This window comes from Equus przewalskii, chromosome 25, assembly GCF_037783145.1.
Source record: "Equus przewalskii isolate Varuska chromosome 25, EquPr2, whole genome shotgun sequence".
Taxonomy (NCBI): domain Eukaryota; kingdom Metazoa; phylum Chordata; class Mammalia; order Perissodactyla; family Equidae; genus Equus; species Equus przewalskii.
The window spans coordinates 24,915,915-24,940,002 of record NC_091855.1 but is presented as its reverse complement, the minus strand read 5'-3'; the positions used below and the strand labels follow the sequence as shown (position 1 = coordinate 24,940,002).

Genomic DNA, 24,088 nt, shown 5'->3' with positions numbered 1-24,088 from the left:
ACATGCAGAATTTGGTATCATCAGATCTGGTCTCCGTATTATCTAGATGCTACTAAAACTCATAGGAGCAATGAGAACTCCCAGAGGAAGTATGTAGCATAAAGAGATGAAAACTTAAGCCAGAACCCTAGGGAACATCAACACTTAAGTAACAAGCTAAGGATGAAAATCCTGCCAAGGAGTCTAAGGCATAAAGAAAAATAAATTCAGGAGAGCATAGCGTCATGAAGTTTAGCAAAGACTATTTCTAAGGGAAAGTAATCAGTAAAACTGAATAAGTATTTGTTAAATCCTCAAACCCACTAAACTAAGGGTTTAGGTTTTAAAATAAAAATTCATGATGAATTGTAATTTCCTATCATACCTATAAAGCAACTCTCATGTCTTTCACTTTCCCAAATATCCTCTACTTAGCCTAGCACCTCACCATATAGGTACTCTGTACATTTCTGTTGACTAAATAAACAAATGAATGCCACCTTACTGGTCTCTTGTTTATATAGTACCTATTCCTGGTTCTAAGACCTACCCATTAAAAAACAACACATACGCTTTCTCCCTCCTTTTTTCCATCCTGCTCTGTTCTCCCTCCCTCTTTGAATGTAGTATTGAAACCAAAGGTCAATAAGTGAGTAATTTGGCATGAGTGGTAGAAATCAGTGGGAAAGGAAAAGGATAAAATGGCGACTGGGGAGGGGAGCATAGAGGAGAATGTTTTCAATCTTCAGAGGAATCATAAACAACGGAGACAGACATATTTGACAGTGATTTTTACAATGCAGCTGGTAATTACCAAAATTCTTCACTGGAGCTTAACATCGTCTAGCTCATTTTTCTGTGTGACATTCATTTGCAGTTACATTGTGTGCTACTCTTCTTAAAAGCAAAGTATTGTCTTTGACTATCAATGTGTGGTATGGTATCAGAGTCGTATTTGCATATTGGTTTGAGGTACAGTGAAGCAAGCAAATCCCTTCTTTAATCCACTCAAGATCAGCTGAAACATTTTAAATAGATACAAAAGGTAATCCATGTTTCCTCAATGTAATTGAAAAGTATTCGGTGACTGACACCTTCCTTGTGATGGCTGGTAAGTAGTAGGTGCTGTTGTTGGTTTTTGTTTTCATTTTTTTAATTACCAACCTACTTTACTAGTTTGCCTTTCATCAATTTCTTGCATTTCCCCATGTTGCTTTGTGAACCCCAGATTGCAAATCGCACCAACAGAGTATCGTGCTTAGTTATGAAAAGCTTCTAAGTGCTCCCTATGACAGTCACTAAACAGTATCTGGAAAATGTATATGCCCCTCCTCTTATGCTAACTTAGTCATCTCACTTTTCATTTTATTTTAAATGAGATAAAACTAGATGATTATGAACATGATTTTTCTTATTCATTTTCCTCTTTTACTGGGCCATCTTTACGTCATTTTGAGGCAATATCCATATTTATAAATCGGGGACAATAATGATACTTCATAGGACTGTTGGGAGAATTAACTAGGATAAGAAATGTAGAAACCTTGGTGCCTGGCAGGTCTTCCATAAATATTAATTCCACACACTGACTGTTTTCACCTACTGTATACCAGACATGGTGCTGCATACTGGGGACAAAGCAGTAAAGGTCCCTGCCCTCCTGGAACCCTCCCTCCCTCCCTCCCTCTTTCATCCTCTCCCTCTCTCTCACCTACTCCCCTTCTCCTTCCATGGGCAACAGTGATTTTAAGTTCAGATTTTGGTCAGCTTATGCTAAAGGAAGTGTTACATCTTTGGATAGCTACTACACATAATGAAAAGATGAAAAAAGTCACAATGTGGCAATAATGAAATTGATTTTATGGGCTAGATATGAGTATCAATCTCATTATTTTAAGAGGAAAAAGGAAACATTTTAGTTGTTGGGTCTCTAAATGTCACGAGTACTTCTGGGCACTTTCTTTAGTATCAGTATTTTCTTTAGAAGTGAGCTGAATCCTTCATTTAATTTGTACAAATTGGGTTTATGTTCTTTTAAAAAAGTAATATATTTTTCCTAAGACATTCCAGAAGCTATGCCCTTGAAAGAATATTAAGCAGCATTATTAACATACTGTTTTCAGATGACCTATAATTATATTTAATTTCTCTCCCAGATATTTTAAAAATAGTCTTGGACCTTCCATTTGAAGGATTTGATTTACTTTTTAGAAATGTTTTGGGAGTGAGGGCAGGTGTTTGATTTGTTTTTGTCACCTATATAGTGCTTAGGCAAGGGCATTTGAGATGAGCAGGAAGGAGAAGATAATCTTTCCCTCAGCCATTACTTCATTTCAGCTACTTATGGAGTAGCCTATGGCAGCACTGCGTTTTGAAGAAAAAAATAGAAGTTGAATTTCTTAGTTCTTTTGCAACAGGTCTAATAAATATTAATATAGGGGTATTATGGAAAAGAATTCCAGTGTAGAATTGGCAGGCACATTGTTGGAAATAAACTGGGCAGGAAAAACCACCAAAGGCAAAAATTTGACATGGGCAAATAAATTGCCTTGGCAGGGGCTGGCAGTAGAGCTCATTGACATCTCAGTAGTCCCGGTAGATGGCCAATCCATCCTGGTAAACAACCATGTGATAAACTGGGCTAGTGACAGACCAACTAGATAATTTCCGTGGTTTTGCTGTCAGTCATTTCTGCCTGACTGTAGAATGCCCATAACCTGTACTTGCAAACCACAGAGTGGTTTGGGGATTTTAGAGATCATGGGTAGAAATGCAGGGATGGGGCAGCTAAAAGTCCTTGAGTTACGTTAGAAGGGAAAGTGAGGGTGAAGTGGGATGCTGTGGTCTGTCACTGAATCTCCAGAAGATTTGAAGGATTGGTTAAAGCAATTCCTAATTTTCCCCAGAAATTTTAATTTGCTTGGGAGATGCTAAAGTACATTTTTAGAAGTCCCAATTTGAATAAATTGATAAATTGGGATTGACTGTTTAAGGCTTTATTAAACTAGAAGGTAAATTCAGTATCCTGCTTATCTCTCGGTTGACTCATGAGAGTTATAATGGAACCCGTGTAATTTTAGAAACCAAAATGTAATGCATACCTACTTATTCTTTCCAAGATGCATTCCCCAGAACAAAGGCAAATCACCATGTATCTCGATTTCCTTTTCTGATATATGATTAAAAAAAAAACTATTCTGAGCAATGATGTAAACAAAACAAAACATGGGTGATTATGGGGGATGGAGGATGGGGCGACACTGCCACTTTCAGGGCTAGGTGACTTAATGGCTCATTAAAATCTCTATTTTCTCAAAAGGTGAAAAGGCTTGCTAAGCCTTAAATTCCGTATGAGGTCTCAACAGAGATAAAACATTAGCGGTCTGTATTAGGGTCAAGCAGGGTCTCAGCCAATTAGATTTGCACACTTCAATTTACTACGTCAAGAGGCCTCAGGAGAGCAGGGAACCAAGCTCAGTAAAATAGATTCCACTTGAAATTTTAGTGATCATTAAATTTTATCACCCTATTTTACCTGAAATTTGCAACTTAATTTTAATTCCAAATTTATGACAGAATTAAACTGGAAAATAGAATGCCCTGAGAGTGAAGTATTCTTGTGTCTGAATGTGTGGAAGTTGATTGACTAGATCATTTTCTTTTGAGAATAAAAACTATAAAAACGTGCCTGGTTCTTTTTATCCAGAGGGATGCAAAGCACCAGTCTTCAGGATTCAGCAGTCTCCTTGAGTCAAGCTCCTAAAAAGCCTCTGAAAAAAAGAGACGCCATTTGGAAACATTAGGAAAAAATGCAAAGATAAAGTGTGATCTTTGAGCTCAAAAACCCAAATTTTACTGTGACAGAAAATTTACTAAAAAACTTGGTAGTGAAAATGAACCAAGTTTGTGTTAGAGATTTTCTAAATTGCTCCCACAACGAGGGAAGTTCTTTTGTCTGTCTCCATACATTGTCCCCGTTGCGCTTGACTCCATGAAAAGCAACACTTCCGTAAAACATCCCTTGGTATGTTTATCAGAGTCTGAGCTCTGGGCTCCACGGGCACTGGGGCTGATGTAAAGATGTAAAAAGCAGCTTACGTTTTCTTGTGAAAAATGAAAACTACGCACTTTATGATGTTTCACAGTGTTGAGCTTGTCTGCAATTTTCTGCCGTGTCTCCCGAGTCAATTGTAGTGTTACAATTTGGGGCAATTTCATTTGAGTTGCAGTTTAAGTGATCATTTGGAGACTGTTCTCCATAATATGTATCTGCTAGTTCTTCTCACGTCACATCCCTACATAGGCCTTAAGCTTCAGACAGATAATCGTGTGTCTTAAATCCATTCAGGCTGCTACAACAAAAATACCTTAGACTGGGTAGCTTAAACTAGAAACGGGTATTTCTCACAGTTCGAGATACTGGGAAGTCCAAGATTAAGGCAGATTCAGTATCTGTATTCAGTATTTGTGTCAGCAGATTCAGGATCTGGTGAGGGCCCACTTCCTGGTTCACAGACAGCTGTCTTCTCGCTGTGTCTTTGCATGGCAGAGAGCAGAGAGAGCATTCTGGAGTCTCTTTTATGAGGGCACTAATCCCAATCATGAGGGTGGAACCCTCGTGTGACCTAATCACCTCCCAAAAGCCTCACCTCCTAATAGCATCACACTGGAGGTTAGGATTTCAACCTATGAATTTTGGGGGGGACACAAACATTCATACCATAACACATGTTCTCCATTTTGTCTTCCATCTCCTGATAACATGGACAGTTATAAAGAGCAGTATTTCTCATAATGACTATTATGTAACAGATTGGGAAGCAAATGTTCATCAATAATACACTTCTGGTTAAAACAGTTTCTATTGACTCATAAAACAAATCTCTGAGATTCTAAGCATTAATAGGACATCATTGGAATAAACTCATAATTCTCACTTCTAGGGCTATCTCCCATTCCCATCTCTGGCTAATTTTCCAGAAACACTATAGAGGATTTCTTCTGTCTGGCATCTTGAAAACTCACTAATACTATGTTTCAACCTATTACAGATACTTATTTAGCACTTGTAAATTCCTGTCAACATTGTGCTAAATCGGCCCCAAAGGGTGATGGGGCCTTCATCAAAGAAAAGGAAAAGATCCCCCTCTGACTGGTTAATGAATGATATTAATAGCTAACGAGGAATTCTTTTGTGTCATATACTATGCTAAAACTTCTGAATATATATCATTTATTCCTTACAACAATTCTATAAGGTAAATACTGTTATTCTCATTTTACAGATGAAGAAGCTAAGGCTCATTGCTGGCTCAGCCCATAAGTGACAGGGCTGTTAGAATCTGCCTGGCTTCTATACCACCCTACCAGCTTATGGAGATCAGAATTTCTACACTTTGTTTGTTTGTTTAGGTTCCTGGCCATCTTTCTTTTAGTCTCTTCCATAATTTTTCTGTAAGAATGACTCATTAGGAAACATATTAAGCATTTAGTGTGGCCAAATACTACTGACCCCCTACCTCCTCAAAAAAAGATGACAGAAACTAAATAAGTTTTAGAAAGTGCATTAAATAAGTCAGGCAACTTTAAACTACTTATAAACCCTTAGGCTCTAATCTAACTTATACATGGCAACTGGGACAGTGTCATGTATATATTTGGCTGCTGGCATGTGAGGAACATTTCAATTCCTGGTGTGAGACTACGAACAATCCAGTAATCTCGAACACTTCTAGGAAGGAAAAGGGATCATTTTTCTTTTTCCATTCTGCACCTTTTCATTTTGCTTATTCATCATGTTTTAAATAAACAGACTGAAGAAAGTTGTTATGAAAGCCCTCCCCGGGCTTCTTCAATTTCAGTGTTAAACCAGGTTCAAAATATTCTGGCAAAAATTAAAGGCAACATTGAAAACTTTGCATAAATTTTAAATTGTGCAAAAAGTGATAAAACTAAAATGAGCTGAAAGAATGACTAATAAACATCTCTTCTTATATCTTTCTCTTCTTATCATAACCAGTGATTATTTTGGTTTTAAAAATTTGATTCTGAAGTGCATGCCTTTTCCAAAGTATCTGCATTACACTCACTATTCTAAATTTAATTTGTTAGAAGTTTACTGTTTACTTTTAAAAGTGGGAAGCCTGATTAGCATGCTAATAAATAACATTTAATGTCTGTTAACAATATTTCTATATTTGCTCATAACGTGAAATAGAAAAATATTACCTAGGAGAGACTCCATGCGTTTACTATGTTCTTGTAATTGAAATCCCTAGTTCTCATTTCACTGCTAGGAAAGAACTAATAAATTTGTCACAAATGAAGCAGGGGTGGGAGGAGGAGGCCATTTATGAGCTCAGTGATGCATCTAAGCTCTTGCAGTGCAGATCTAAAAGAATTGGGAGACCAGCACAGTAGAGGTGCCATTTAACTGCACACAGCACAGCTACTTAAGCTTAGATCTGTGTTTTCCTTTATCCTTTCTTCTGATATTTCCCCTGTGTCATTGACTGTGTGGGCTTCAGCTGACCTAATGTCGGGCCAAGATGTCAGAGGGACATGCAACTTACTTAAGAAAGGCATATGGCAAAACTATAATCCCTTTTATTATATAGTAAATAAATATAAAAATGTGTACAAATAATGGTTTTTATTTGAGCATTAAATTTTATTGTGATAGAGTATGCGTTTTGTTACACTGTCACCTGACATCTGTTAAAAATAAAGTTCTGGAATGCTGTTCTGGCGTGTGTAATTTTGTGAAAAAGGCTCCAGAACAGTTTTCCAGTGTATCCCCTAACCTCTACCACACATACAAAAAATATCCCTGATGGTAATAAAAAAGTGTTTATTGTCTATTTGCTCATAAAACTGCACTGTCAGCATATGGTATTTCCATTAGCTCTGTTTTATAGAACTGTTAAATAGATATATATATATTCTTTTAATATGACCTTTAATTTGTTTTTGAGAGTAAGTGTAGACCCCTTCGAGTTGAGCGGACCTGGCTGCTAGTCTAAGCCTCAACATTTAATCACAGTGTGGAGTTCAGTACAGTTAATGTCTTTGAGTCTGTTTCTCCGACTTTAAATGAATGAAGTTAATAATATTCACCTATAGAGAGTTTTTGTGAGCGTTAAATGAGACCATATGTGAAAAGCACCCAATGCAATTTTTGGCAAATAATAAGCTTTTAATAAATAGTGTTGATTTTTATGATACTGGTAATTTAAAGGAATGTTTTCATTAACAGCCACAACACAAACACCAGTGTCCCTTTTGTTTCTGAAATTAAGCAACCTTTCCTTGTCCTAGGACCTTTGCATTTTCTATTCCCTCTCTCCGTAGTGCTTTTCTCTTAGCTCTTTGTATAATGGCTCATTTTCATCCTTTCACTGTCAGCTCAAACGTCACCCCTTTGTGGGAACTTAACTTGACCAACCTGTCTAAAGTAAACCTCTGCCCTCACCCCCCATCACAGTTCCTGGGTATCTTCTTTATTGATGTCTTTGTCATCTTCTTTAGAATGTAAGCTCTGTAAAGGCAAAGAGAACTTATCTTCCTTGTTGATAACTATGTACCCAATGTCCAACATAGTGTCTGCCTCAGTCAGTGTGAATGAACGGATGAATGGATGAGTTAATTAAATGAATAAATGAGTGGGAGAGGGAGAGGTAGAAAGAAAGGTAGGAAAGAAGGAAAGACATTGAAAGGAAAGGAAAAATGGTGGATAAAAGGCAGAAAGGACAAAAGGAAGAAACTTATATGGCCTAAGGAATGGCTTATATTGTGATATATGTATTTATGCATATACTGCAACTTTTAAATTTTGTTTTAAAGTTTATAAGTTGAGTAAAAACTTTCTAGTTCCTGTTATCTTTTCTTCTCCCTGGTCAGTGGGTTTTACCTTATCCTTACCTTCTAGAATCTTACAGGGTCTGCTACAGGGTGACCTCTGTGAGGCAGGAAGTAATTCTTGTAGGATACCAACATCTTAGAACAAAGGGTTGCCAAACTTCCTGTAAAGGGCCAGATTCTAAATATTTTCAATTTTACAGGCCGTATGCTCTCTCACAACAACTCAACTCTGCCAGGATAGAAGAAAGCAGCCATAAACAATATGTAAAGAAATGAGTAGGCTATGTTCCAATAAAGCTTTATTTAGGGAAACTGAAAGTTGAATTTCATGTAATTTTCACTTGTCATGAAATTTTCTTACTTTGATTTTTTTCAGCCAAATAAAATTGTAAAAACCATTCTTAAATCGTGGACCTATAAAAACAGGCAGGGGGCCGCTTTTGACCCACCGTCCTACTTTGCTGCCCCCTGCCTTGGAATGAACTAGTCTAATGGTTATCCGTCTTAAGAATGTTTGCCCTTTAAAAGAGGAACTGGAGTAGGGGAGTCAAAGAATCAATTTTTGAGTTCTTCCTCAAAGAATAAATTTTTGTTGATAGAATTTTAAATAATTTTGCAAATGGAGGGAGAGTATAATTTTGAGTAATCAGACTTTCCTGAACTTTTAATATCAGTACTTCCTTATCCACAGGTAAGGTTGTGAGTGTAAAAGTAACTTTCATTTCCAGCTCAGACCACCCAGATGTGTCTCTTAACAAGCTCCCATCTTATTTATTCCTTCATTTCATGGACTTTGGAATTTAGGATCAGTTACTTCCAGGACTGATTTTGAAAGCAAGACAATTGAATCTACTTTGAACTAAATCACTACTCTGTATTTATAATCCTGAAGAGTAAATGTTTTAAATTTCAAGTAAAGGTTTCCCTAAAATCTGGACTAAGTTGGGCGTGGAATTATTTGGGGGAACATTTTAAAAGTATAATATGATATCATTTTCTATAACTGCAGAAATTAAAAACTTGAAGCTATTTTAGTCCTATTAATGTTGTTTTTATAACTGTTACTATTTATAGTGCTTTCGATTATTTTAAGACAATAGAGCCTCCAACTTTTTCTTTATTCACATCTCTCTTAAACAGCCAAGGCTACTGTTTAAAATTCCATCTTGGGAAGATGTTAGTCAGACTGCAAGGAAAAATCAGAATGAAGCTCAATTTGAAGAAAAAGCAGTTAAGTATTTCATAGGTAGGAATATATAGGATATTTGAAACTGAATAGTCAAAATACATCTGCTTTGTTTTAGGATATAGAGAATAATCAACCCTCAGGTATGCTTCCCAGAAGTGCAACTAAAAACCAAGTTGTTGGGTTTTTCCCTGGGTTTTCTTAGATACTAAGAATAGCGTGCCATTGATTATCAGAGAACAGATAATCTAAGGTTGGTTTTAAATCCTTTAACCACATTTCTCTTCCTACCTGTGCTTATATATTAGGAAGTGGAAATCAATAATAGTTTTAATCTTAGTCAAACTGAATTAGGAAGCAAGAAAAACCTAACTCATGTCAGCCAAATATATTATTTTAAAATCATCTGCTTATGACTTATCTTTATCAGCAGGCTCTCTCTTTACTATGTAAAGGTGAGAGGAAACTGTAGGCAGAAACCCCCAGAAGGAATGTGGGAATGAGGGTGAGAGAGAGAGAATCTCTAATATAATGTTCTTTGTGCTTTAATTCCTGAAAAGAATTGAGTAAATGACTCTGCATGTAAATTAGGATGGGGATTATTGGAATTGCTCAAAGGTAAGCAGTTTAATTCCCAAAGTGGACTGTTTGCCTGTACCATTTAATGACTCAGCTGTGTGACATGCATGATAGTCAACCATCAAGTGCTGTGATTCAGATATTCGGGAGGAAGGAGCTTGGGTCAAAGGATTCTATGGTTATGTGCGTGTTCTTGTGAGCATTCTTCACCTGGAAGCCCAGGAGATGTGTGCCCTTGAGGGAAACAGAGGAGATGCCAGCCTCAGGGAGTCTCATTAGATCAGCTGTGTTTGGTGGCAGTCAGATACACACTCTGAAAAAAAAGCATACCCTATTGTTTTCCACAAGTTCTGCATGACACAAAGCTACTCATAAATTATGCCATAATCACCACTGCACTATGATTTGCATAAGAGTTCAGAGCATATTCAGCTGATATATGACTAACCTCACAACTGGAGACATGTACTTTGTTTCTTAAAATGTAAATCCTTGAAAAAAAAATATGGTGTGTTGGTTTCTGGATTGTTGACTTTCTCCCCCTGCTACTCAGCTCCTGTTCCTGCGTGTCTTTGGGCGGACAGTCAATCTTTGAAATTACATTGGTTGTCATCTGCGTTGGCCCTAACCGCCATCATAGCCTTTATATTACCTGCAAATAATTTTTAGTTGTTCCCCAATCCCGATGTCATTCACTGAACTCTTGTTACCTGTTACCAGCAGTTTCACTGTGGAATTGAGCAATTCCCAGGGAAAGATAATTCTGTCTTTTGTCCTTCATTTGGTTTGTAGTCTTATCCTGTAGGCACACACGTAAGAACCACATTATGTTGTACATTAAAGAAGAATCTTAAAGGAAATAAAACGAAACCTCATTGCTTTGCTTTGTGATCTGAAATATAAAGGGTTTCTGAGATATTTTTTTTGGTATTAGTTTCACACTGTTGACCGGAAATGTTTATAGGGACTTTAAGCAAAACCCTTGCCTAGCCTCTCAGGCTGCATTTTCCAACGTGAAATATGTTGAAACAAACCAACAGAGGCCCATTTCTTTTTTTGGCTCTTCATCTTTCTCCTCCACCCCACTGATATTCCCCACCCCAACAAAACCCTGTACGCATCTCACTTCACTGTAAGTGCATCCTCAGCCCTTCCTGACCAGTGAACTTAACTGGAGCACAATGGTCAGTAATGGCATCATAACAAACAAAACCACAAACCAAACACCAACCTGAGAATACAGCAGGAGAAAGCTACAGAACAGCTGGCTGCCTCAGGTCTCCATTATGATAGTGGTAGTAGATGAGAGAACAAATCGGAAATGTGGAGCACACACTTCAACTCTGTTCTTAAACCTTGTGATAGTTTCTGCTTCTGAATGTATCAGGGATTTTGCCACACCCCAGTGAAAAGCAGATAGAAGGAACGTAACCGGTACTCCTTCTCGGGTTGAAAAGGATACATCGCTTTAAACTGGCTTTTCTTGATAAGTCAAATGTTGAGCGGCTTTTATTGACAAATTTTTACACAAAATCTGGATGGCTTGCTGTGGTTTTCTTTTCAACATTTCTGTTTTGTTATTTGGACCCTGAGGCAGATTATTTGAAAAAGGCACAGAAGCAACTAGCTAAATGAGTTAACAGAGATTGACTACAGGGATCTAATGATGGCTAAATCTGACACTGGGTGATTGGGAAACCCCCCTGCAAGCTGCTCTAATGCCCCTCGTGCTAAGGTTTTTCTTAAGTAGAGTAGCTTTGTCTGACTTTTAATAGATCACATGCCATTTTATGTATGGATCATTGATTCATTTGGTATATTCAGAGCCAACTTATGCTATATTTTAAAGTTTTTTTTGGTGTTGCAACATTGAGGTTGTTTGTAATTTTTATCTATTTTGTTTTAAATTATTTATATCACTCTAGGAAATGCTGGTCTCTTTTTGAGAAGGTTAGTAAAGGCCTTTTCCTTTTCTTTCATTTTAATATCTTGAAGCTTGGAAAAGAACACATTTGAAATTATTTCTAGTTCTTTTAATTATTAAAAAATGATCAGCAATTTGTTAAATGTAGTGGATTGCCATGTGGAAATGCATAGAGGAAAAATGGTACATATTTGGACTGTATTTTATATACTTCACATGGAAAGTAGCAGGTAAATTGTGACTATTGACTAAACAGAGTTAACATTGACAGGAAAAGTGCTCTGCAGTGGTCTCTCTGGGTGGAGCTGAGTGGATTTTTCTTCCAGAAGAGAGGTTTTGTGCTTTTAGAACAGTGATGAGAGGGAGACCTCATTGTGGATTTTTCTTTTTGAAAATTACATGTCTATCATTTGCCCTTCAGTCCCAGAGAAGTTTCCAGAATCATTGTATACTCTTAAAGCTTCTTAGACTTGGAAGGCATAGAGACTCTTGTTCTATTTGTATGTCCATATTGTGCTTTTTGTTTTGCTAATAGGTATATTTAAAGCATTGTTGGAAAATGCTGTATCATTGTGATAAAATAGTCACTAGGCCTATCTGACTACACTTAACAGAAACAGGAGAACTCTGATTATTTAGCCCTTCAATCCTCTAATTCATCTCTTAAATGGGATAGATGAATCAGTGTGGCTAATTGATTGGTGATTGGCTGAGCTAAATCAAATAAACTGTTAATGATGAGGGATTCAGATACCAACAGTCCATTTAGCATTCATCTCCTAACTTAGCCTACAAATATTTGCCCGTCTCCAATGATGCTAACGAATTCGCCTTGGCTTATTCATAAATTCCAGTGTACACCCCATTGTGACCAAGTAGCAAATCAATATTAGCTTGAGGTTAAAGAGAATATATTTTGGTGTAATTATATGTTCATTCTAGGACATATGCTGGCATTTTTTTCATGCTGTATTAGTGCCACAATATTGGCTTAAGGTTACCTCTTTTGTAATAAAAATACCATGAAAGGAAGTATGCAAATTTTTTTTGAGAATAAGAATTTGCTGTAGTCTAATGCTTTTCTATACAGAATTACAATAACTAATCTTGCCTACCAAAGAAGAAATCAACGACAACCATTTAAACTTTCAAAATACTTTTCTTAAATTTTAAAAGCAAGTTAATAAGTTCATAAAGACTAGGAGTAGTTTCTTTTTATTTATAGCCTGCAATTAAGACCAAAAACTCTACAATTTACACAGAACTCACTAATCGGCAGCAATGGCTGGTATCCTATTAGCTGTCGTTGATTGGCAAATTGACTAATTTAAATTTAGGTTAATGAACTGAATTTTCTATTTCTTTAATTTTCTCGTTTTCTAATCATATGTATTTTTCTCTGAAAGCTGTCTCAATACCGTTTTGGAATGAAGTAGGTTATAGACAAACAGACATAATTAAATTGCATTGAAATAGATTATTAATTGATCTTTATATTTTACCAAAATGGAGTTTTTTTGACCATTTGTGTTCATAATCTTATAAACCAGGCACCTGTTTTAGTCAGCTCAGACTGTCGTAAAAAGTTACCATAGATTGGGTGGCTTAAATAAACCTTTATTTCTCACAGTTCTGGAGGCTGGAAAGTCCAAGAACAAAGGTGCTGGCAGATTTGGTTCTTGGTGAGGGCCCTCTTCCTGGCCTGTAGATGACCATTTTCTCATTATGTCGTTACATGGCAGACAGCAGAAAGAGAAGCAACCATTCTTGTCTCTCTTCTTATAAGGGCACTAATCCCATCATAAGGGCTGTATCTTCATGACCTAATTACCCCCAAAGGCCACGTCTCCAGATGCCATCACATTGAGGATTAGGGTTTCAACACACGAGTTTTGTGAGGATACAAACATGCAGTCCATGACAGTATATATTTCTTTTAAAATCCTGTAACAAATATTTAAGTAAAAAGAAGACACTAATACATAAGTCATATCAGTTTATCTTTGCCAAACACTGAGATGTGAATTAAGACAGACAGAATTTAATTCAATTCTACTCTTTTGACATCACTTGCAATCACTGATTTCAAAGCAGCTGTTTGTGTGCTTTTAAAATATGCTAATCCTAAATAATATGAGCCCATAAATACGCGGTATGGAGAAAACTTAAGGCCCAAATAGTAACTGTAAATATTTTGAGCCTTCCAAGATGGTTTACAGAATTGTGATATGGCCCAAAGACTGTTTCTGTCTCTGTAAGGCATCTAATAAGGTTTCATTCAGTCTACAAAGAATGATAAAGCATTGCTGAATGGTTTTGTCCCTGATGCCCTGTGAATAAGATGCCTGGTAACAAGAGATCGAAGCCCCCTTGAGGCATTATATGCATTTATTATGAAGTGCTGAAATGTGACAGTACACAAGTCACCAACAAAATAGCAGTTATTTTATGAAAATTATGGGGGCAAGGGTAAGGTTCTCTCAAGGATAACAAAAAAATGCAGTTAAACAGATTATATTGCTAAAAAACAGTCTGCTTTGGGCTGCTGTTGCATAATAAATTCATTTAACTCACACCCACATAGCCAAATGTTTAAAGGGTAGAAATATTCAACCCAGTTTCCCAGGGTGAGGGTGGAGCTTGCGTTGCAGAAGTCGTCAAAGGCTAGGCCTCTATGTGCTAGGGGAGGCGGGGAGAATGGAGGTGAGGGCCAAGTTCTTTCTGCTCCTAAGTGTCAGGATTCCCTGCAGGGCCACAAGAGACCTGAGTTGAGTGGTTTTCTGTGCCTCCCCCCCCCTCCCCTTTCCCTCTTAGAAGAGATGATTAATTTGATTAAAGAAAAAAGAAATCCAAATTTCACACCTTCCCTACAGCTGCTTAAAATGAGAGAAAAGAAAGAAAAATGGCCTTGACCCTCCTGAAAAGAATGGCTTTCCACTTTCTTAAATCTTCAGACTCTGCTCTCCAATTCAGCCTTTTGTATTTGGTAAAAACTTTCTGTACGTAGCTCTCAGCCCTGAAAAGCGTTGAGAATACAACTATTGGATTCAAAAGGCAACCATTTTCTTAATCATTTAGCTTTTCAAGCAATGTTGTCAATGATTCTTTTTAAAGACAATATTTCTCTAAAACCTTCTAAGATACTACAGGTAATGGAGTCCCATCTGGGTTCAGGATTGGCTGCATGTGATGTATCTTTCCCATTTATTTTTCCTGCCTTGTTTCAGTTAACAACCTACTTATTAACTTTAATTGATGAAATGTTCTTATGTCTGAATTTTACCTTCCTGTGAGATTACATTTTGTACTGTATATATAATTGAGAGCTGGTATATGTGCTAAATTCCTTTTTTACATCACTATTATTGCCTAGTTGTGTTTCATATATTCAAATATATCTAATATTTATACTCCATTATTTACTATTCCTTTTGGTTACTATATCTAAAATTATGGTATTTACTGTTAAATTAAGCTGTATAGTCCTAACGCTAGCTGAGATGAGAAAAGGTATAGTGATTCTTCTATGTCTATTTTTCTATTGGAGAGATCATCCTGAGTAGGAGTTTTAATTTTTTACATTTTTAAGATAAATTATTACTAATAGAAGATAAATAGAAAATCTGAAAATTAAGTAAACTTGAAATGATTTTTAATAGCTTTGTTTTTATAATTATATATTATGCTTTATTTGCAGGACCGTGTAAATGCATTAGAAACGGTAAGTTGGGGCATTTTCTTTCTCCTTCTATCAGAATTACTGCTGTGTCTGATGTGGATTTCAGAGCACCCCCAAGGAAGAAATTCCGGAAAACATTTCTAAAACTACATCTAAGATGCAAAGGGCAAAATAAGCTAAACTGTACCTGAAAGGTATGTAGATACAGACTTTTAAAAGGGAAAAAAATTTTAGAAAAAATGAAAATGTGCATATTTAAGTGGTCACTGCCCTCCCAAAATTGATGATGCCAGAGTATACTAATTTATGGAAAACGTAATTAGTTTAAATGTAATCGATATCCCGTATGTTTGTTTCTGTATTTCTCAATCAGTAAAAGAACTGGCTGATAAGAAACAGATCAGGATGCTGTGTATACTTTGAAGTTCGGTCACTTAACTTTTTTTTTTGGCGCTGTTTTCCACCAAAATCCAAATAATACTAAAAGCTGGTCGGCCTTTTTCTTAATAATCTTACTTGCAGGAATCTAGTATTAGGAAAGAATTTTTTTAAGTGCATGAATGTAAAGACTATATGCTTGCAATATTTATTGGAAAATGGTTTATTTTTAAATAGAAAAAAGAGAGACAGCTTATTGTTTGGCAATAAAATAATGGTTAGATAAAGTGTGGAATTTCCAGCCAACGTGCCACAATGGTTATGGAAAAGGCTTATAATAAAATGTTAAATGGAAACAAATTCAGGATGTAAAATCATGTGTACTTTAATGATAACATATAATGATAGGCCTATGAAAAAATAATAAAAAGAAGTGAGCAAAATTCATAATAGTGACTTGTTAGACCAGAATTAGGGCTGTGATCTCACTCCTTTCTCTGTTTTTCAAGTCATATAAAGCAAGGTTATTTTACTTTTATAAATAAACGTTTTTATAATAAAAACTGTATGAATTGGAAGAATGGTGAAATAAATTACGGTACCACCTTATGATGAAACATTATTCAGCCATAAAAAGTCATATTTTCAAAAAGTAAATATTGCCTTCTGTAATATGGGAGGGAAAAGTGGTATATAAAGATAGAAGGAGAGTATGATGCAAATATTGAATATGCACATTTTGTGTTAAAAAGACTTTATGAAAACACACAAACTATTAGGAGTGGCATGGGACTAGTAGTGATTTTTATTTTCTCTTTTTATTCTTTTAATGAGCAGAAAAAAATGAAACTTTTAAACGATAAGGGTAATAAAAAATAAAATATTTATTTTGTGAGTATGAGGAATGGAAAGATGCTAATGGAGCATATTTTAGGCCTATGTAAGCAAGTGATTTTGATTGACAGTGTCCAGACCCTCATGGGTAAATAATCAATTCCTTAGATTTAACTGGGCCGTTTGGAAAGTACACTGACCTTCTCAGTTTCGGTATAATGACGTTGTAAGTGAATAAAATGTTTAGTGTTCCTCCATATATATTTTACTCACCCTTAGGAAGTGTCTTGCCAGCGGGATTTGGCTTGTGAGTTAAATGCTCTTTTTAAAAGTATGAACAAAACCAGAAATTTTGAGTTTGAAGACTTGGGTTCAGCATACAAAATGCCATTTATACAACATTTAGCAAATCACTTGTTTTTTGATTCCTTCGTCTGTAAAAATGATTATAGTTAAACTTATCAGATTGTTGCGAAAATTGAGAGAGAAAATATATGTGAAAATATTTAGGACCAAACAAATGTTAGGTTATCATTATCATTATGTGATTGGTTATTATTTTTTATTTAATCATTTTAATTATACCAATATCTCATGAGAAGCTGAAAATTATATCAACAACAAAAAGCCTATAACTTTTATTAGTCTTTTTTATTCATATAATCGCTTTACTAACAAAGTACTATAGAGTAGAATCTTAAATGCCTTATTCTAAGGGTTCCTTTAGGAATAAAGGTAAAAATTAAAAGTCATCATGAGAAAAATAAAATTGATTAAATGGACTAGGTTTTTTACAATGGCAGTTTTCTCAAGATGGTTTTAATTTGAAATAATTATCATTAAGTAAAACCATAAAAAGGAAAATGCTCAGTAATAATGTTAATACTCAAATATTATGAAGTCCTTTGACTTCATATGGCATTATAAGGAGCAGATTTAATATACTTGGTAGACTATACAACTGGTAAAATATTTTATAGTTCATAAAACCAAATATGCTGAAAGTAATCTCAAGCTCATTTATTATTCTCCCAGAACTCAGCACTTAAACCACAGAAAAGTGTTGGTGGTCTACTAACACTTGGTTGGTTGGGTTGGTATTAAGATCGCATAAGGCATTGAATGTAGGGTGTATATGATGGTAATGCAAATCTGCAGAGGTTTGAAACTTCATCCTTCAATTCAGACTATTTACAATAGGTTGATTTTAAAGGTTCAGTAGTTATAATACCTGAAAATAAGATGTTCTTTTCATCCTATTAAGAAACTTGAATTGGCTTGTCATCGATTATCTGTATGCTTAAATCACGATCAGGTGGTTATTTCTCCCCCTCTTCCTCAACTTCCCCTCTCCCTCTTTACTAGCAAGTAAGTTTCTTGGATTAAAAATTACATTTTACTTGCAAATGCACACCCAGGGCCTGTCCAAAATTCCTGATATATAGTAGACAATCAATAAACATTTGTAGAATGAAAGAATGAATTTTGAACTGAACGTACATGACCCTCACATAAGGCTGATCTTAGGAATATGGGTATACACAGTACCAGTCCAATAGATGAGGGAAAAAATCCTCCAGAAGCACATGAATTTATTCTTTTTTTCCTAGCCTTTCTGATCGGCACTACCTTTTATTTGGTGTTTCACAGAAGCTCTAATGATCTTCATTAAAGTTTAGTGTGAATTTTCCTAGGAAGGAACCACCTTCAGCCAAAATATAACAGATGGATTCTCCAAATAAAGCTAAGTGATGACCTGAAAAAAAAATCTTTGTTGAAAGCTCCGATTCATGGGCCATGAATGGGACTCAGCAATGGATATTTCCTGGGCACTGTGTAAGGCACTGCGTTGACTCTGAAGAGAAGAAAAGGAAAATAGATTGTGATCAGTTCTCTCAGGAACTTGCACTTTAATTGAGGAGAGAAGTTACTTAAATAAATAAATTAATCGTGCAAGATAAAAATACACTATCTACAGCACATAAATGACACAGATAATGCATTTTGTAGGAGTTATGAAGAAAAAATAATTGTATAATAAATTGACATCATTGCAGTCTAAGTTCATCATGAAAAGTCATGGATTTTCCAGTTTGAAGACATGATGGAGGAAATTAGATTTATCTCTGAAATGTGAAGAGTCAGTATTGTCAGGTAGAAAGATCCAGAAAAGGCACTCTATATTGGGGATGTAATCAAGCTTTGAAGGTAGTCATGAAGAGTTTGTTAAAAAGATATTTAAAAAAAAAAAACAAATCATCGAATCATGCCTAACATACAAATATAAAATGATCTCATGACAAATGAGTTGATTTAACTTACTAATGGGAAAATGAACAAGATGTTATCTCTGACTTAAAAGAACAGTCAAAGAAACACACATATGTAGGCACTAAAGAGTGCTGAAATAAATTTAAAATAGATGCAAAACTGGCTTCTTCCAAAATGGAGGGAGAAAATCAATTGAACCTCCCCAGATGAAATTTATTTGCATGTCTATGAACAAGAATCGTTTGCATTGCTATCAGTTATCTATATCTCATGGAGGAATTATAGATAGCTCAAAGACAATGACAGATATGGAGATCCTACAGAATCAGAAAACCCAGAAGGATGTACTAGGCAAAAACGTGTTTCATTGAAGACATCCCGTGAGTTTTTGTTTTATTTCAAAGTCTTTCACATTTTTTTCTTGTAGTTTCATTGGAGATAACCCTTTGAGAGAGTAATAGGAGACATTTTGGAGTTTTGAAATACAAACCAAGGAATTTAGACTTGATCTTTTATATCAGGGAGACAAATGGGTTTCTTCCTGAGTTCCAGTTCCTCCTGGTTGGTACTAGCTACTGAAACATTCTGTTGGGAAGGATGCTGACTGCTGTTTTGGAAAGAGTGCTATGATCTCTTGGCATTCGCCATCATGTGCATTGAAGGTTGGTGGGTAAAAAGTGGTAGCACAGCTGTTTAGCCAATAGGGAGCCATTCATGGTTTTTAGTCAGGGGTTGTGTCATGGTAATGTGGTGAATAGGAATACAACTCTAGGAATAGTGTTTAGGATAGAGTGGAGTGGTGAGAGACTGCAAGTAAGAATAGGAAAAGTGCACATTGGAAGTAATCCAACTTTAGGAATATGCTTGGAAAATTAAGGGTTGGGGTATTCTAGTGCCAAAAAGGCAGGGTTAAAGTGGATGCCAGATTTAGAGAAGAGAACTAGTGAACTTGTGAGTGGGAAGTCAAGGGAGAAGAGGGGACATAGATGGTAAAGGAAGAGTCATTTTAGGAAGTGAAGGGGAATATAGGGCAGTTCATCTTGGAGACACAAGTTTAGTTCAGTTCATAGCACTTTTCAAATCTGTCTTTATTTTCATTTCCATTAATACCATGATAATTTGGATACTTACGCTTTTGTATTAGTTAAAGTTAGGCATGACTTCAGTTAGCAGAGAAACCAAAAAATAATAGTGAGTTAAGTACGATAGAAATTAATTTCTCTCTTGTGTGACAGTTCAAATAGATGGTGTCCATGGCAGGTATGGTGTCAGAAACTCAAGCTGCTTTTGTCTTTTTGTTTCACCATCCTCAATATATTGCTTCCCCCTCCTGGCCCAAGATGCCTGTTCCACTTCCAGCCCTTATATTTGCATTCTAACTAGGTAAAAGAACGAAAAGGAGGGCATGTAACTTCCCTTGAGTGGAAACCAGAAGTTGCACATACCATTTCTCTTCCTTTCCATGGGCCAGAATTTAGTGATATGATTATAACTAGCTCTGAGATTCAAAAAGAGAGCCAGGTAAGATATAGACTTTTGGAAATTTCAAAGTAAACTTCTAAACAACTCATGGGTCAGAAAGTAAATTATAATAGAAATTATAAAATATACAGAACTGAATGATAGTGAAAATATTATATATTAAAATGTGTGTGATACAGCAAAAGGAGTATTTATGGGGAAACTTAAAGGCTTAAATGCTTATATTAGAAAAGAGGAATAAAAATTAATGAGCTAGTCACCCAACAAAAGAAATTAAAAGGATGGCACAGTAAACCTAAGAAAAAAGCAAAATAAAGGAAAAAATAGAGAAAAGACTATAAATTAATGAATAGAAAACAAGCATGCAATAGACAGGGCCAACAAAGTAAAGTTGATTGTTTAAAAAGAAGAATAGAAAGACCAGTGTTCAACATGATTGATGAAGAAAAAAGGAGAGAAGGTGCAAATGAACAATATTATGAATGAAAAAGAGGATATAATTATAACTGTTGAGAATTTAACCACATACAAGGGTATTGTGAATAATTTTGCAATTATACATTTGAAAATTAGGAGAAATAACTAAATCAATAGAAAAATAAAGTTTTCCAGAACTAAGAAGAAATAACATGAATAGTATCATAACTAAATTTTTAAAAAATAATAAAATATTTCATCAACAATTTTTGCTCAATTAAAATTTTCTGCAGGAAGGGCCACAAAGCCCAAATAATTTTATAGATACTTTCTACCAAATGTTCTAGGAGCAAATCATTTGAGTTTTACAAAAACTTTTCCAGAAACTAGAAAAAGAGGGAACATGTTCAACTTATCATGTGTTAGCATAATCTTTAAGATGAAACCAAACATGGAAATTATTAATAAGGGAAATTAAGGGACTTCTCATATACTAACATGGATACAAAAATACTATACACAAAACATTAGCAAAATATATCCAGGAAGGTAGAAAAAGGATAGTTCATCATGAACAAATTGAATTTATTCTAGGAATTCAGAATTGGTTTAATATTAGAAAATTAATCAAAGAAATTCACCATAGTGACAGATTAAGGAGAAATAAATTTAATACAGTCCTCTCGATCAATGAATAAGAAGCATTTACTCCCATGATATCATTATCATCATTATAAATCTTTTTATTGAACTAAGAACAGAAGGGAATTTCCTTAATCTGATAAAGGTCATGTGATAAAAACCTATGGCAAATATCACCTTAGTATTTTGAAAGTCCTCCTTTAAGACCAGGAACAAGCAAAGGATGTCCCATTCCACAACTTCTGTTAGACACTGTGCAGGTGGTCCTAGCCAGAACAGTATAACTATCATTATTTATAAATAATGTTATTGTTGATATAAAAAGCTCTAGGAATTCATAGTTAAATTATGAAAAATAAAGAGTTTCACAAGTTTGTTTGATAAAAAACAGTAAATGTTGGGGCTAGTCCCGTGGCTGAGTGGTTAAGATTGCATGCTCCACTTCGGTGGCCCAGGATTTCACAGGTTTGGATCCTGGGCATGGACCTAGCACTGCTCATCAAGCCCTGCTGAGGCGGCGTCCCACATAGCACAATCAGAAGGAGCAACAACCAGAATATACAGCTATGTACTGGGGAGCTTTGGGGAGAAGAAGAAGAAGAAAAAAAGAAAGACTGGCAACAGATGTTAGCTCAGGTGCCCAAAAAAAACCCCAGTAAATGAAACTCCATTTTATTTCTAACACCAGCAACAAGCAGTGAAAAAATGTAATTCAAAGTATATCAATACAAAAGTAACAACAAATACAAAGTACATAGGAAAAAATCTTAACAGTAACAGCAACAAAAACACAAGTCGTTTATAGAGAAGACACCCCGGAATGGCCAAGACACTTCTGAAGAACAAGGTGGGGGAAGTTTTCCTAGCATATATCAGACCTTATTAAGGCTGTGGAAATTAAGATAGTGGAGTCCTTGCACAGGAATATAGAAATAGGTCAACGTAATCAAGTAGAGAACCCAAAAACAGAAATATGTATATGTGGAAACTTGCTATCTGATACAACTGGCACCACCTATCGGGGGAGTAAGGATGGACTTTTCAACAGATGGTATAAACAAGATGAAATTGAACCCTATCTCAGATGCAAAAAATGGATGAAAGCCTAAATGTGAATGGCAAAATCATAAAACTTTAAAACAAATATGGTTTAATATTTTCATGACCTTGGGACTTTGGAGGATTTCTGGGGAGGGAAAAAGGCGCTGAAAACATAGATCATAAAAGAAATGACTGTTGTGACCACATTAAAATTAAGAACTTCTGTGAATCAAAAGGCAACATAAAAAGAGTGAAAGGAAAAACCACATAGAGTATATTTGTAGCCGAAGATATAAATGACTAGCAATTTGTATCCAAATCAATTTGTATCCAAATCTTATGGCCAACAAAGCAATTAGAAAAAAAAAACCCGGATTTCCAAAAAAGGAAAGAAAAAGAGTAAAAGACATGAGCAAGCATTTCAATTGAAGGAGAAACATGTGAGAATATATTCAGCTTCATTAGTAACCAGGGAAATCCTAATTAAAACCATGAGGAATTGTCCTTTTCTTTAAACTGTATGTATATGTTTTATGTACTTTTCTGTATCTATGACACATTTCACTAAAAAACAAAGGGAATTGAAACATGTTAGCAGCACTTTTTTTAAGTTTTACAACAACATGATTGATGCTGCCCCTGACAGCAATGTTTAACGATAGCTGACGAGTTGGGGAGTAGTCTTCAAACTGCAGTAGCGTACCCTGGGAGTATGCAAAGATCTTCCAAGGGGTATTCGGACGCAAATACTTGTAAGAGAATCTATTTTTATATCCTCAGCTTCTACATGCACTTTCTCCCAAAATGGTCGCCCTCCTCCCAATCTACAGAAAAACCTACATCTCACCCATTCAGGGTCTTCCTATGATGGCAGGTTCCCCCAGGCACTTCAGGGTGCCAAACAAGCTTCAATTTAAGATTTTGATACCTTCCTGTCCTCCTTTAATCAAGTCACTAAGATAAGGCTTCTTTGTCCTTCTTAGTTGTACACGTATTTTTGATAAGAACAAAAAGTTGTGTTAGATATATGGGGTGTTGGGAATGAGGTGTTCTGAAATTGACATAATGTTGTTGACTGGTGTTAAGGGGGATTAAAGACAATTTCACTTAATGACCTCATCTTTTCCACCATCCTACTGTGATCAGAGAATGTATAGCTCCAGAAAACAAAACTAAGAAGTGTTGGAAAGAAATATGTAATTGAAAGCAGCAGTCTTATTTCATCCAGGTGACAAACACTGGCATGGCTCCGTGCCTTATCTACTTATCTGTCCTAGAATTATGATTCAAAAGTGAGATGGTTGTCACAGGGGCACATTAACACACTTCACAGAATTGAAAAAGGAAGTCAGACAATTTTCTGCCAGAAAGTAAGCCTGATTTGGCTGATTGGTTTGACAATGAGGACTGGCTTTGCCAATCTGCAGCTTTAAGGTCTTGATGAAAATATGTTTAATGCTAAGATAAAATAAACGTATTAAAAATTTTATACTAATAGAATGGTGTTAAAATTAACAACAATTTTATTTTTCTCAATTGTTTTACATATATTGAGTTCAGTGAAATGCTTGTAAGTGAAAGAAGAACAGTTGTAGTCATTTGACAAGTCTTGGTAAATAAAGCCTTTCTGGTATACCTTCCAGAAAGAGAAAGTGAATGACTTGAATAACTATGTTACAATCCTTTGGCCAAGTCATTTCTAATTCTTTCAGCAAAATTGAAAGAGGACCTAGTCGAGCTGATAGATCATTAAAATTAATTTTTGATGGCAGATCCCTATGTAATCTTTGCAATAAAACTAGGAGGGCATTCAAGA

At 35.5% G+C, this 24,088-nt stretch overlaps 1 protein-coding gene and 1 long non-coding RNA gene across 35 annotated transcripts in view; one reads left to right on the top strand and one right to left on the bottom strand.

Annotated features, from left to right (window-relative positions):
• CEP128 (centrosomal protein 128) overlaps positions 1 to 24,088 on the top strand; it is a 381,669-nt gene that overhangs the window by 314,789 nt on the left and 42,792 nt on the right. For 5 of the 12 annotated variants that reach the window (XM_008536820.2, XM_008536797.2, XM_070593017.1 and 2 more), the window contains 2 exons: positions 8,980 to 9,069; positions 15,226 to 15,249. In XM_008536820.2, the coding sequence (XP_008535042.1) occupies positions 8,980 to 9,069; positions 15,226 to 15,249 (114 nt within the window). Of the gene's footprint in view, positions 1 to 8,979; positions 9,070 to 15,225; positions 15,402 to 24,088 lie in introns of all 12 variants that reach the window. The other 7 variants (XM_070593019.1, XM_008536812.2, XM_070593018.1 and 4 more) reach the window with 3 other exon arrangements.
• Positions 13,125 to 24,088, bottom strand: part of LOC103561905 (uncharacterized) — a 77,663-nt gene continuing 66,699 nt past the window's right edge. For 22 of the 23 annotated variants that reach the window (XR_011532704.1, XR_011532695.1, XR_547564.2 and 19 more), the window contains one exon: positions 17,052 to 18,274. This is a non-coding gene — a long non-coding RNA (uncharacterized lncRNA). Of the gene's footprint in view, positions 13,473 to 16,692; positions 18,275 to 24,088 lie in introns of those variants that run through there. The other variant, XR_011532696.1, reaches the window with a different exon arrangement.